The following is a 14,250-nucleotide window of genomic DNA, read 5'->3' on the forward strand; positions in this document are numbered from 1 at the left end:
GCGACTAGCCGCTTCACCATACCCCCCATACTCATCGCATGGATTTTTTCCATGACTAGTGGCAAAAAATTGCCATTAAGCAGACAACTAATAATTTCAAAATGGGAGCAAAGATTTTTAAAATTCTTGAATTACGTAGCTGCACCATTGCTGAAATAGATTCTCTTTTCTGTGTTTGGATATTTCTGTTTAACATTGCTTAATATTGTGGTAATGAAAGCATGAACAGCTACTGGTTCGTGTTTCAGACAATCTGACAGAACACACATGCTAACAACACTGATATCTTGATATCATGTCCAGAGATGTAAGAATATATGGTAAAGGCTGATTAGAATATTTCAATGGGATTTATAAATTTTATGCTATTTTTAGCAAAATCATAAAAAGTTGCATGCAACTAAATTTATTTACAGGAGATCTAATAGACTTTTAATTACAATAATTGCTGATTCATCAACTGATATGTTATAGGAAATTAAAAAAAAAATTCAGCTTTGTATCATATTAAGTCTTAGAGTTATGGCTTATTAAATAAACCCAATGTTTATTATGATTTTGGGCTTTCAGGTGATTTTGCTGCCTCAGTATACAAATCCTAAGAGAGATAAACTTGGTTTGAGACCATTTTTAAATTCTGTGGGATTAATTCAGTCAGTGTAGCAAATTTCAGCCTTCTACCACCATTACTCTTGCAGCTTTAAGCCCCCAAAGTTGCCCTAAAACAAATTTGCCAAAAATAAAAAAATTAATTGAATTTTACAGGGCTGTATAATCAGAAAGTATTAGCGATATTGATCTAATTTTGAGCAGTTTTTCATTATATGGGTAGATGAACACATGAATTTTTTCAAGGCATTCTGAGAGGGTCACCTGGAAAATTTTCCAAAATTTGGATGATTTGATATGGAATGACCCATTTGTGTGGGCTAGTCATTTAGGGTTCAAATTTAATGCCAGTTGCAAATTAATTAATAAAAATGTAAGTTATATGCAGTTGTGAGTGGAGTATATAAGTCAGTAGCTTGAGGAAGTTTATGGTAAGAATAAATAATCAACTTAGAGACTGAGATATAAAATAACATATAACATTTTAATTCAAAATGTTTGAACATCCCATTAACTTAAGTTTACAGTACCAAAACTGTTATGAAAAGCTTCTACATTAAAAGCATTAATTCTTTGTTCTGAGCAAATTAACTCTTCATGGATTAAACCTTTAATGATAGGCATTAGATCTATATCCGTAACAAACAAATTATCACCCAGCACATTACATAACAAACTTCCAGACTTTGTTTAGTTTATATATTCTGGTTAACATTCAATTTAGAATATCTTTGAACAATGCTATTACTTCATCACTAATGAGTTCTCTTTTAAAATAATCTTATTACACATTATACATCATTTCTGAACTATGATAAAATGATGATAAAGTGCACTACATGCTTTCTTTACACGAAGATCCTGCATTTAATTGATTTATTTCCAATATTTATCAGTCCAAAACCAGAACTAAAATAATAATTAGTTATGGTAAAAACCAATTAAATGGTAGCCTATCTGTATGTATTTTAGAAGTAACTTCCTGTAGTAGGTGTAGATAATGTAAATTTTCTGTAGCCTTTCTCTCTGCTGTGCTCACATCAGTTTTGTGTAGATAAGACAAACCAGTGATTTCTACATCATGTATTGTAGCTTGGAATGCATTTCTGTCTTTAATGTTTTGATTTCTTTATTTAGTGAATCATTCCAATGTGATTTACATTAGACATTCACTGATGTATATGTCTTTTCTTTATTTGACATGTATGTGTGTCATACAGAAATATTCACACAAAAAAAATTCCATCCACAGAAGCATTTGTAATTTGTAATTCAGGTTTTTTTTGTTGTTTTTTTACTTCATCAAGAATTGGTGTGTTTTAATGATAGTGTTAACAGGGTTTATTGCACATGGAGAATACATTGTTCTCTAATTTGTTGAGGACTATTATCTAATGATTATTAGCCTGTTACAGTCTCACAGTATGTGTTTTAGTGGGATTTATGTCTAACACTTGTGACATACAGAATTCTTGAGAAGTGCATGAGGGAATAGCTCTTTGCAGAGAAATAAGTTTCTGTCTGAAATACTTTTTTCGGTGAGGACTATGTTAACCTTTTGCATCATTGCTTTGTAAAATAAATCATAGATTGCATTACTTGTTACTAGACAATTCATTTAACTATTCCTCAACAAAAAGTTAAGAAAAAATTAAAATTTATAATAATTGCCAAGAAGTATCACTTACTTTATAGGTTTTAGGAATACATCTTTCCTGTCAATGTGATACGGGCTTTCAGAAGGAGCCTATAGATGGTGGACCTGACCTACAAGATTTTATAGCAGGAGTTGTTCCAAGAGGATCAACGTATACAGATTACAAAGAAAAACTGAAACGAGAAAAAGGTGAATCGACAAGGTGTGCATATTTCCATAGTATTTGTTTATCAACAGAAAATAACCACACTGTTGTGGCAGTTGTTTGTTGGATGAAGTTTTCACTTTTTGCTCAACTCAGGCACAATGAATTGATCATAATTTGAGATGCAGTGATGTTGCTAGTTGATTGTTCATATTAGGTTATAAGTTATGAATTAGGAGTGTTTCCTTTTTTCGTAGCATCCATATATCATTTGCTGAGTCTGTTATTCTGTTTGGTTATTTGCTGTAGTCTTTGCTTATGTGGCTGTAAATTCAAAAGTTATTGATAGGGCTGTTATACTTATGCTTCTTGATTCTGGTGGCTAAAGATCGAGTCATTGAGTTGATGTAGACTTGCCTGTAGCAAAAATACAAATATTTGTATATTACCAGTGAAAACTTCATCCAACAAACAACTGTAAGTATGTATTAAATAGGAAAAAAACAAACAATTTGTATACTATTATGGGTTTGTGAAAATGTAAGCAATGTATAATAGTAGTGAGACAGCCTTTCCTCTATTTTATTAATATAACCTGTCAATTTGCAGCTACTAATGTGGTTATATACTGTCTATAGTTTAGGTAGATTCATTATGCATTAAACATTTGTTGTAGAACTATCAGTTAAAAAGTAGGTAATTCAAGTGAAAATTATGCTTGTATAAGATTGTAAAGGTATTACTGGGAAATAGTTAATCTTTATTATCTTTTATTGCACTGAGTAGATAACCAAATAGACTTAATTATTTTAAATATATATTAATTACAAAGAAACTTTACCACCTGAATTTGCAGAATGAACAAGTTTGTATAATAAAAGGTGTTATAGATTGTGGTTTTTTTGCTAATTTTTAATATGAAAGTAATTATAAATAATGTTGTGAAGCTGTTATATGATTAGTTTGAATGTACATAACAGAAAGAACCTTATATTAAAAAGTACAAATTCAGATATTTGATGGGATTCCAAAACTTCTACCTTTTCGAATGCTTACAACAAAACAAGAAAGTTAAAAGAATTTGATTTTAAGTAATTGAGGTGCTGCATTTCTTTTAAGTTCAAAGTTTTCTGTACATTTCATTTTAGACAAAATTCCTGAAATATGGTTTAAAAACTCCCATACTTCCCTCATTGCTATACTTATGGGTATGTCAAAGTGCACTTGTCATGATAGTTTTACTAGGTTACATTTAAAATTTAGTTAAACTATTTCATTATCAATGTATGTCAGTAAATTTGGCATCAAAATGTAGTTTATAATTCAAAAGTTCATATAAATTGCAATTTACTAATTTCAAAAGAGATTATGCAATAAATTCTCAGTTGCCTTTTGCATATATCACTGTGTCTTCTTCGCACTGTATTGCCCATTTTAAGTGCTTCTACCTGTACATGACCTCCTGATATTTCATGGGATTTTATAATTTTATATATATATATATACACACCCTTGTGCAAATTAATTGAAACAAATGGTCATTTTACAATATTTTCAGCATGGCGGCCGGTGTAGGCTCGCTGGACCCACTGACTTCCTTTAATAGTCATTTTTTCACACAGACAGTGTCATTAGCTGTGTTTTGCAGTACGGTCGATCTATTTTTGGAATATATGACAAAATTTTGAGGAATATTACGTTATTCGAAATTGCGTTAGAAGGGCAAGGAGGCCAGTCAAAAAACAATTTCTTACCAACTCAATGGAGAAAAAAGGTATCAATGGAATCTGAAATACAAGAATTGGATGCAAGAACAATGGAGGAAGGTGTTATTCAGTGATGAGACTCATTTCTTCATACAGGGTCAAAGAAGTGTGCATGTTCGCAGATCTCCAGGTGAGAAACTTCAAGAATCTCACATCAATCAGTTTGTAAAACATCCCTTGAAGAAGATATTTTGGGTTTTATCAGTTACTATGACATTGGAAGCTTACGTAGCGTAGAAGGTATGATGCGAGGACTACAGTACATTGAAGTTTTGCAGAGAAGAGTCGTTCCAGAGTTGAAAAAGAGATTTCCAGATCTGGCTCCGTGCTGTACATCGAAACTTGTGAAGAATTTTATGACTACAACAAGGATAAAGGTGCTGGACTAGTCTGGAAACTCTCTGGACTTAAATCCTATTGAAAATCTTTGGGCAATTTGTAAAGAAAGACTTCAGGGAAAAGACTGTATTATGAAAGATAATCTAATTGAGGCCATAATTGAGGTGTGGTACCACAATCCAAAAATTAGTAAAGATTTCATTCAACTCGTGGAATCGATGCCAAAGCGGATTAATGATCTTCTGAAAAATAAAGGCTGTCATATCATGTATTAATTTGTGAGTAAGATTTGGAGTCTCAGAAATAAAATGCAAAAAATTGAAAAAATTGTAATTTTCTGTCTTGTTTCAATTAATTTGCACAAGAGTGTATATTCCCAAGCTAAAATGTCAATTTTATTATCAAAACTTTTTTGTTTCACAGATATACAAGTAATAAACTGAAAGCTGAGTGCCATGTATTTCCAAATATATTCTATTTTTTACAAAATTATCAATAATTGTTTATGACATTTGCTGAAGGATTATTCTAACCATTAGAAAGAGAATATTTAAATGTATGGAATGTGATTGAGCCTAAAGCCTTTGAGATAATAGGTTATGAAACTGTAAATATTCTTTGTTTGTTTGCCATTGTTAACTTATTTTTGACTTTGTTAGGAAGTCAGATAAAGTATATCAGTTTTTGGAACATTATATTTGATATTTTTGATAATATTTCATATTTCAAATTGCAAATTTGAATTTGAAAAACTAGGTTTCCGGACTACATTATCCTTGATAAGATAGGCCTGGAGATTGATATGACTTCTGTTGTACTGCTATGGACACAAATGAATAAAAAAAGGTTGAAAATTTCAAAATAGTACTACTTCTGCATTTCTGCCTTTTTATTAGAGAGATCATTGTCATCACTATTTCTTCACAAAACAATCTTTAGGGGTCACCTTGAGTCTTTAGAGTCATTGGTCAATGTGGCAAAGCTGTGTTTATCCTTCTGATCCTGGCCTCTCATTTATCTTATTCTGCTATTGTTGCCCAACTTTCACATGTTAAGTTTTCCACTGCCCATTTTTCTCTCTCCATTTTTTACCATACTCCAATATTTTCTTTCTTATACTCATTTTTTTCTGTTCATACAGGGGTTGTGATTAATGGTGGTGGGATATCTTTTTAAGGGCATGTAGGGGTCAGGTTACAAGAGTTTTCAATTGTCTGGGAACTCTTTACAATAGGTCCATGAGTTTTACAGGTTTTGTAAAGAGGATCTTTTATATAGGCTCCTTACCCTTACTTCTATTCTGATTTTTTTTTTCTTTGGGATCATGCCTCATACAGTCTTTTAACAGAGTTGGATCAAGACCTTTTTCACAAAGTAGCTATCAAATGAATGGTGCTAATTATCCTGGGATTTTACTTGCATCTGTTTATTTTCCCCCAAAAGATGAGATATTGGAGATCCATCATTGATCTTTCTTGGCTGAATATCTTTCTGGTAGCACACTAATTCACCATGGAATCCTACCTCTCCCTTAGCTGTTTATTTTTTCAGGTCTTTGGATGAATCTGATTGTAGACTACCTGTCCCATCTCAACTAAGTCCTACCAACAGAGTGGACCATTCATCATCCAGTTTTTCAGTAGGTGTGTTCTCAACTAGGAACATGCCACATATAGATACATTTGTCAGTCACTGAAATGCCAAACTTCCTTGCATTTAATCTCCAGTACTACATTCTTCAGCTTTTAGAATGGATGCAAGTAGTCAGGATTGGAAAAGGACCTTCACTTGTATGTTTACCTTCCAATCAGACTCATATTCAAAGTGGTTTCCTTCATCCAAACCACTCCTTGTCACATACTGCTTATTGTTCTATTATTGCCTGCTCAGTCCTCATTTCCTTTGCTCTGGCCCATATTGGCAAAACAGCTCCTACCATTACCTCAGTCCAGGTGATTCTTCCAACAGCTTTGATCAGACTTTTTTCATCTCAACATCACCAAACTCCATCTTCACCTGTGGCCTTTGTTTGGTCTATGATATCACCTCTTCTCAGAGTCTTGCCCCTTATTTAGTGTTTTAGATTACTTATACCATTCAACCTTTCTCTTTGTATTAGAGATGCTGGTCTCCCTTCAAACAATGGTACATTGATCATGACTTCTATCTTCTCTGTCTTTCTGTTAATTATCTGTTCAAGACCTTTTCCTGTAATTTGATCAGGGGACTCTCCACTGTTTCTAATTACCTGGATGTCCTGCCCAGTGCCTTCTCTTTCTTCTGTTTTCTTAATTATTTTTGTCCTATATTATTTCCTTCCTTTTTCATTCATTTGTGGTTTTCTTTGTCTATCTCATCCCTTTTTGCATCCACATTGGGACATTGATGTAGTTCTGCATACCCTGCTTTATTCTTCCTTTGAACCTATTGCTATGTGTTTTTTGTATCATTTTTCTTGTAAGAACTATTTCCTTCTCATCCCAGCTTGTTGTAGTCATCATTCTGATATTTATGCTATTAATTCTGCCTACACACTTTACCATTCTTTTTATATTCTCCTTTGTCCTGATTGCTCTTTTCTTTTTAAAACATCTGCTGCTCCTGAAAGTTGTTTTTCATTTTCTCCTATGTCCTTGCCTTCCATTTCCCATTTATATTCTCAGTCAGGTCCAGATCGTTATCTTTGTGCAATAAATTCCCTTTGTTGTTATGTCTTATACTGATTCCTTCAGTGGTTTCTGTTTTTGCCTCGTTATTCTGTGGAATTCCCCTGTTTCCAATTATCTTTTTTATACTACCCCTACCGGCTGGATTTGGCAACTTGTATGACTAGTTCATTCTGACTTGTTGGTGAAAGATTATCATTTGTTTAATCTCTTATTATTTGCATGGCCTAGCTGTGTCTTCTTTGGTCTGGTATCATCTTCTATCTGTGGTGATTCTCTACATGTCTGTTTGCCTTTGACTAGGATAAGAGGGTATATTATATTATTTGCATTTTTTCTCTTTTTTTCAGGTACTTTGTTTGTATTTCAGCATTATGCCTAGTGGCTGGTCTTACCTAGTCAGCTATACATGATTTTTCTACTTTCCATGTTTTTCTAATATTCAGTGTTTAGATGGGATGTTTCTGTAAGACCCCTGGCCACCTCTCCAGTAATGTATCTGTATCTCTATGTGATTTTTAAAAATCAGTATATATATATATGCTCTATACCATCATTCATGGACTTCATTAGTGAAGTAGATGGCAGTTTTTGCCCATTCCTGCTGACCCATGAATCTTACAAGTAGGGTCTTTTTGCTTTTTGAAATATGGAAATCCAGACACCCATTGTGCTGTTTCTGGTGTATTGTTCCTCCAGACCTCTTAGTACATATTCCTCTCTCTTATTTCTAGTGGAGCCTAGGGGTCCTTGCCACTTTGGGTTAACAGTTACTTTAGTGGTGGACCATGAAGGTTTCCTTTTTAGTGTGATTTGTACATTAATCAAAAGTTTCTATTAATGTGTACCCACTCTGTGAGAGGAGGGCTATCATCATTATTCTTTGTATTGTGCACTACCTTAATATACACAGTGCAAGATGTTTTTTTCCCAAGGTTGACTGCACTTTTTGATCTTGACATATGCTATTAATACAAGGAGCTTCCACTGGATGTTAACTGCCTAGATAAACTACATTTGCTATTCTCAATAACCAAAAGGCACCTCTCCCAGATGTTCTTGACTAGGCTGATTGCACTTGTTCATACTGTTGTTTTTTTTTGTGTTTTTTTTTATGCAAGGGCTCCACTGGTTGTTTTCTGCCCAGATGGACCACAATTGTCATATTCAATACTAACACAGACATTTTCACTGGAGGTTTTTATCCAGATGGACTGGGCATGTCAATTTCTCAATACCTTTTGTTCATGACATGAAACCCGCAATATTATGCAAGGTGCTTCCACTGGGTATTTTCTGTCTGGATGGGCCACATATGATATACTTCATATTATCCAAGGTGTTTCTCCTGGATATTTTCTGCCTGGGCAGCCTACACTTGGCCTGTTCATATACATTTACAATACTTTAGCTTCAGCTATGTATTCTATTCAATTCCACCCTATGTGTCTTCCTATCTTCTTTACTGGGCAAAGAACATACCTATAACAGAAATATTGCTATACCCCATAGGTGTGCCAATTTTAATTGTGGCACAACTGTTATTTCTACTTGTTTGGTTGCTTTTACACCTTCATTGCCCCTTCCACCTCTAAAATGTGGGATTCTAGCTTTGGGTAAGGGAATGTAGTATTGTTTTGTAAGCTAACATTTTCTATCACTGAAAATGCATTTATGAAAGACACTTATTTCCTCTATTCCACCTCTCACTCTTCCTATCCATTGATTTGCTAGTGTTTCTGTCTTGTATATGCCAATTCACAAAATTTAGGATTGTGCTGCAGTAGTATAGGGAGTTATCTCTGCTGTTACAGGTGGCTCAGTATGATTGGAGGGTAGGCACATACTCAGCACGTGTAGCTGCAGTGACGTAGCAAATGAATAGGTATAAAAAACTGATGTGCTGTACAAAATGTATAGCAGTTCTTAGAATGCAAATCAAGGTTTAGATAGCTTTGGGTGAGTGTATGTAATTGCCTGTTGCAATTATAATTCAAAAATGAAAGTTTACATTCATTTTCTTAACAATTGCAACAAACATTATCAATTTGAAATTTCATATTTCATTTTTGTTAACAATTTTTAAAAACTAATCTTTGAGGCATTTTTTTTCAAACTTTATGATGTTTGAAATCAAAATTAATTACGATTTTTGTGTTTTCAGGTTGAAACTACCTCCTTGGCTAAAAAGAAAGATACCAGTTGGTAGAAATTATGATAACTTAAAGTTAACTTTGAGAAATCTTGGGCTCAACACTGTAAGTCTTCATTTTGTTGATTTTAAACCAACACGAAAAGTATGTTTATTTAAGACCATGTGAAAATTAGATAAATATTGATATCAGTTAGTAATTGCTGCTGCTAAAATGTATATTTGCTGTTTTATCTTTGATGTTTACTTTACTTAGGTTTCCCTGTACTGAGATGCTTCTTTCCATCTAATTAGGTTATAATTTTGTAATATATAGTAGTGATACATATGAGCATACCATGTGTTCCCCACCTCCTTGTATTAATCCTTTTGAGACAGGTTCAGTATAATATGCATGACTTTGTCTACACATTTCTGTATGTTAAGTATTTTTTCTATAACTTATGATACAGCATGTGTATCTTCACAAAATTTGGTAGACTTTTAGTAAAGATTACCTGTAGTTTGTACACAAAAATCAGATTTTTAATGAAATATTTTTACTAAAAGTTTGTTTGTGAAAATATCTAGTCTATTTCATTACTGGTCTGAGTGCAAAGTGATTTCATGTTATGATTAAAAAACTATGCTTCATCCCAAAAATCTCAAACATTATTTGTGTAATCTCTAAAAGCTCTTGAATACATTTCAAATGTTATATTTTATGTTATTTTCCATATTCTATGTCCCATCACTTAGCCAACCTCATCATCATCATACACAAAATTAGGAAATAAATATAAATTATGCTTTTTGTGCTAAAGTGACTACATATTATAACACAAAAACACAAATGTTTAGTCTGTGTAACTGAGTTTCATAAAACTATATGTTTATTATATTTTATTATATTGATTTTCTAGTCATGCCTAGCTAATATTACATAACTTTCATTCATGTGGTGCATGTGCACTCATGTTACCTTCCCAATAACATAAAACTGACCTTTAGTGTTCCTTTCTTGGCTGTGTTTTAGTGGGCTAGTATTTTGTAATATACAGTCACATTTGTATTATTATTTATGTATATGGATTGTTACAATTTAGAAATAAATTGTTAAACTTTTCTTAAAATACAGAACAATAAATCAAGAAGTAAAGCAAAACATTTTCTCTCTGTGATCTATGAACTCATTTGCTGTTGGACATAGATTACTAAGCCTTTTAAACTTTTGCAAGTGTAAGATATCAAACAAAAGTTTTTTTTAGGTTTTGTATATACAGTTGAATAACCAAAAAAATTGCAAATAACTATACTGATACCATAGAATTCCACTATAATTTATTAAGTTTAGTGAGTCATACCTAGCTAACATTAAATAACTTTCATTCATGTGGTGCATATGCACTTATGTTATTTACCCAATAACATAAAACTGACCTTTAGTCTTCCCTTTCTTGGCTGTGTTTTATATGCACTACACATATAAAAGTTATTCAGTATTTAGATTTTAAAAAATATGACACTTTGAGCAGACTGAAAACACAACTTACCTTCTTGAAATCTTGGTTCAAAAGAATGTGATAGCCTTCTCACAGATTAAAATCTGTGAATAGCTATTCTTGTTCAATGCTTTTCTCTACATGCAAAATGGTTTTTTACATGCCACAACCTTTGAGTTCCCACATATATTATAATCATCATTTAACAGTGTCTCACACATAAATCATTGTGCAACAACCTTTCACCGATATGAATGCAATACACTCTCTTGATGCATATGAACTCCCTCTATTTGATTCTACTGAACTGTATATTTTCTTAGAATATTTCTAAGCTGTTGATTGATTATTCACATAACATACTATAGTAAGAGCATATGAGGGTGTGATTCAAAAAATGAAATGAAAAGAATTGAAAGGGGCTTCTGTGTTTGATTCAGTACTGAAGTCATATCTTAGTAATATAGAAAGATATGAGGTTCTTATTTTATATTCTAGCTTGTCAATATCAGTTATTTGAGTTCCTAATTTGTAAAAAAGTATAGACTTATAGCTAATAGCTACCTAACATTCTGTGTCATTCACCTGGAGTAACACCTTTTGTCTTTCTGTGGTCAAGATAACCTCAGGGTCACTTGTATTATGTGAAGCTATGCATTTAGTTTTCTCTTCTTTCATTTTTACTGTATCTGTGTCTGAAATTACCACAGAGTAGATAGGAAGGAGCAAAGTTTAGTGCTGTGACATCAACATATCATGGTTTTTGTGCTTTTTCTGATCTGTTTGTATTAATTTTTGCTCAAACTCTTATGTATTTATGTTTAATAAGGTTTTGTTTTGAGGAATTGGCATTTTAAATAAGGTATATTATATTCACTCATTTAAATAGCTATTCTTGTTCAATGCTTTTCTCTACATGCAAAATGGTTTTTTACATGACACAACCTTTGAGTTCCCACATATATTATAATCATCATTTAACAGTGTCTCACACATAAATCATCGTGCAACAACCTTTCACCGATATGAATGCAATACACTCTCTTGATGCATATGAACTCCCTCTATTTGAGTCCACTGAACTGTCACTTCTCCTTTGGTCAGTACTTGTGTCAAGATTTTTGTTGTTGTTATTCTTTTCAATCTTGTGTTTCATTCAACTTTGTACTTTTTTTTAAATGTTAATTATGAATGGATTTTTTTCCTGTTTTTTAAAGTTAACAAATTTTCTAATAATGTATATATCCATATTTTCAATTTGTTCACAGAATTTTTTATTATTATTCATTTTTGCTTAATGAAATCCAAAGTACAAGTTACCACTTCAGAGATAATGCCTTCTTTGAGCACACTTGTACAGGCTACCAGTAAGGGTGACTCATCTAAGAACTTATCAGCTCTCATCATTCATGAGACTGATCATTATTTGTGTCATCCTGCTTCTCCTGATGTTGCTCCCATTCCTCCTTAACATACGTAACCTGTTTGGATGAACAGTCTTTTGTTTTCATGTTCGATTTTGTTGTGTCTTCCCATGCCCCTACTGCAGAGTCAGCTAGGCCTAATACAGCTTTTTTAGACATGATTTCTCAGGTATTTTCTATTTTATTCCTTTCTTCTTTTTTTATCTTCCTTGAGTATTAAGTTTCATGTAGAACACTTTGCTTCTCAGATGATTTATGGTACTAGCATGCATCGCCCTCCACAGGCTTTGGATCAATTTGATTTAGCTTACTATTAAGCTCAATGTCCATTTCTTGATTCTCAACAGTTACAGTTGATATTCAAATCCTGATAATCCTGTTTGTTTATACAACACCCATCTTTCCTGCCTTTATCTTACCATATCAACTCTCCTACAGTACTTGTCTACCATCCGCCTCCTTTCGTAGGTAATCCATCAAGACCCTGAAGGTTTTGGAAGGGATAGCTTTTCCCTGATTACCTTCATCTGAAGCAGTACAAAATCTTCTCTCACAGAATTCTGTGAAACCTGTCTCTCATCCTTCTCCAGGTTTTTATTCCAGACTATTTGAGGTACCCAAGAAATCCAGTGACTTGTGACCTGTGATCAATTTGACCCACTACAATTAATTTTGGGCTCTACCCCCATTTACCATAAAGTTTTTCTCACCCTCAGATGGGCTTTTTCCCTGGGTTTTTAGATCACCACAGTAGACATCACAAATGCTTACCTGCACATTTGAATATCTTGTCTGTTGAGGCTCTATCTTCAGTTGGTTTATCACACAGCAGTTTATAATAACTTGCACCCTACCCTTTGGGCTTGCTAATGTCTCTTCTCAGCTGGTCAAGACTTTTTCCTGACATTTACATTGTCAGGGGTTGCACTTATATCATTACATGAACAACTGGCTGCTGTTAGTTCATTTCACATGGGAAACTAACCATCACACTCATCTACTGCTTAATCCTATGTTCCTCATCTTACGGAGTTTCTTACTTGGTGTTTAATCAGGGTTTTTCTCTCTCCCTGCCTTATTCCACACTTTTCATTTTTTCAAGTACCATAAAGTTTTTACCTTTCCTGCTCTAACTCGGTTGCAGTTTATCCCTTTGATTGGGATCTCTAACCTGCCATTACATGGATGTTGGTTCCTGGTGACTGGTTTTGGATTTAGAGCAAGACCAGTCCACATAATTCCTCACACATGTTGCTTGTGTTCTTACTATTCCTCATTCAGTTTGTCTCATGATCACCCAAAACAAGAGGGTAAAGTTGAAGGAGACAATGGTTCTCCTTGTGGTCTCCAACTTAAGAAGTTTTCATGGCCTGAGGTTGATGTTGCACAGTGACTGTTAATTGAGTTTTAATGTGATATGACCTCCCCAAGGACACTTCTCTTAATGCCATCATTTTGATGTCAGATTCTTGGGTGTATGGTTAGTCATGGATGGTGTACATTTATCCATTTTGTAGATCAGTTTGCAAAGCATATAATTCCATTCTACTGAATTTGACTTGAAGAGGGTGTGGACCCTACTCCTACCATAAATCAGAGGTTATATTCCTGATACCACTTGATTTTGGACTGGAGTTGACCTGCAGCATATGGTCCATTGTGTCCTAGGTTTTACATGTTGGATCATACCCAGTTTTGCTTTCTCCCACATTATCATCTGTAGAGGATTCATCCACAGGCCCTCTTCGCTGGGATTGAAGTTATAATATCATGTAGTTTGGATTTCAGTCCATCTATTTTCTTCTTCTCTTTTGGTAGTGCTTCTCCATTTTTTCCACCAGTGTGCCCAACACCTCTTTTCACACTAAGTGAAGAGTATATTTTTACAGACATAATGCAGTCTCCCATATACGATTCTCTGGTAATAGAATCATCAGTATAAGTTATTCTTTGAACATATTTGCAGGACACTTCTTTTTATCCTTTGCACCAATTCTTCCACCTCTTTAAT

At 33.5% G+C, this 14,250-nt stretch overlaps 1 protein-coding gene across 4 annotated transcripts in view; it reads left to right on the forward strand.

Moving 5' to 3' along the window:
- Las (lipoyl synthase, mitochondrial) overlaps positions 1–14,250 on the forward strand; it is a 101,941-nt gene that overhangs the window by 5,539 nt on the left and 82,152 nt on the right. For all 4 annotated transcript variants that reach the window (XR_013013702.1, XM_076454275.1, XM_076454261.1 and 1 more), the window contains exons 2-3: positions 2,305–2,468; positions 9,347–9,440. Coding sequence is in view for 3 of the 4 variants with exons in the window: in XM_076454275.1 (XP_076310390.1) it covers positions 2,305–2,468; positions 9,347–9,440 (258 nt within the window). In the remaining variant the exon portion in view is untranslated. The remainder of the gene's footprint in view (positions 1–2,304; positions 2,469–9,346; positions 9,441–14,250) is intronic.

This window comes from Tachypleus tridentatus, chromosome 1 (assembly GCF_004210375.1).
Source record: "Tachypleus tridentatus isolate NWPU-2018 chromosome 1, ASM421037v1, whole genome shotgun sequence".
Taxonomy (NCBI): domain Eukaryota; kingdom Metazoa; phylum Arthropoda; class Merostomata; order Xiphosura; family Limulidae; genus Tachypleus; species Tachypleus tridentatus.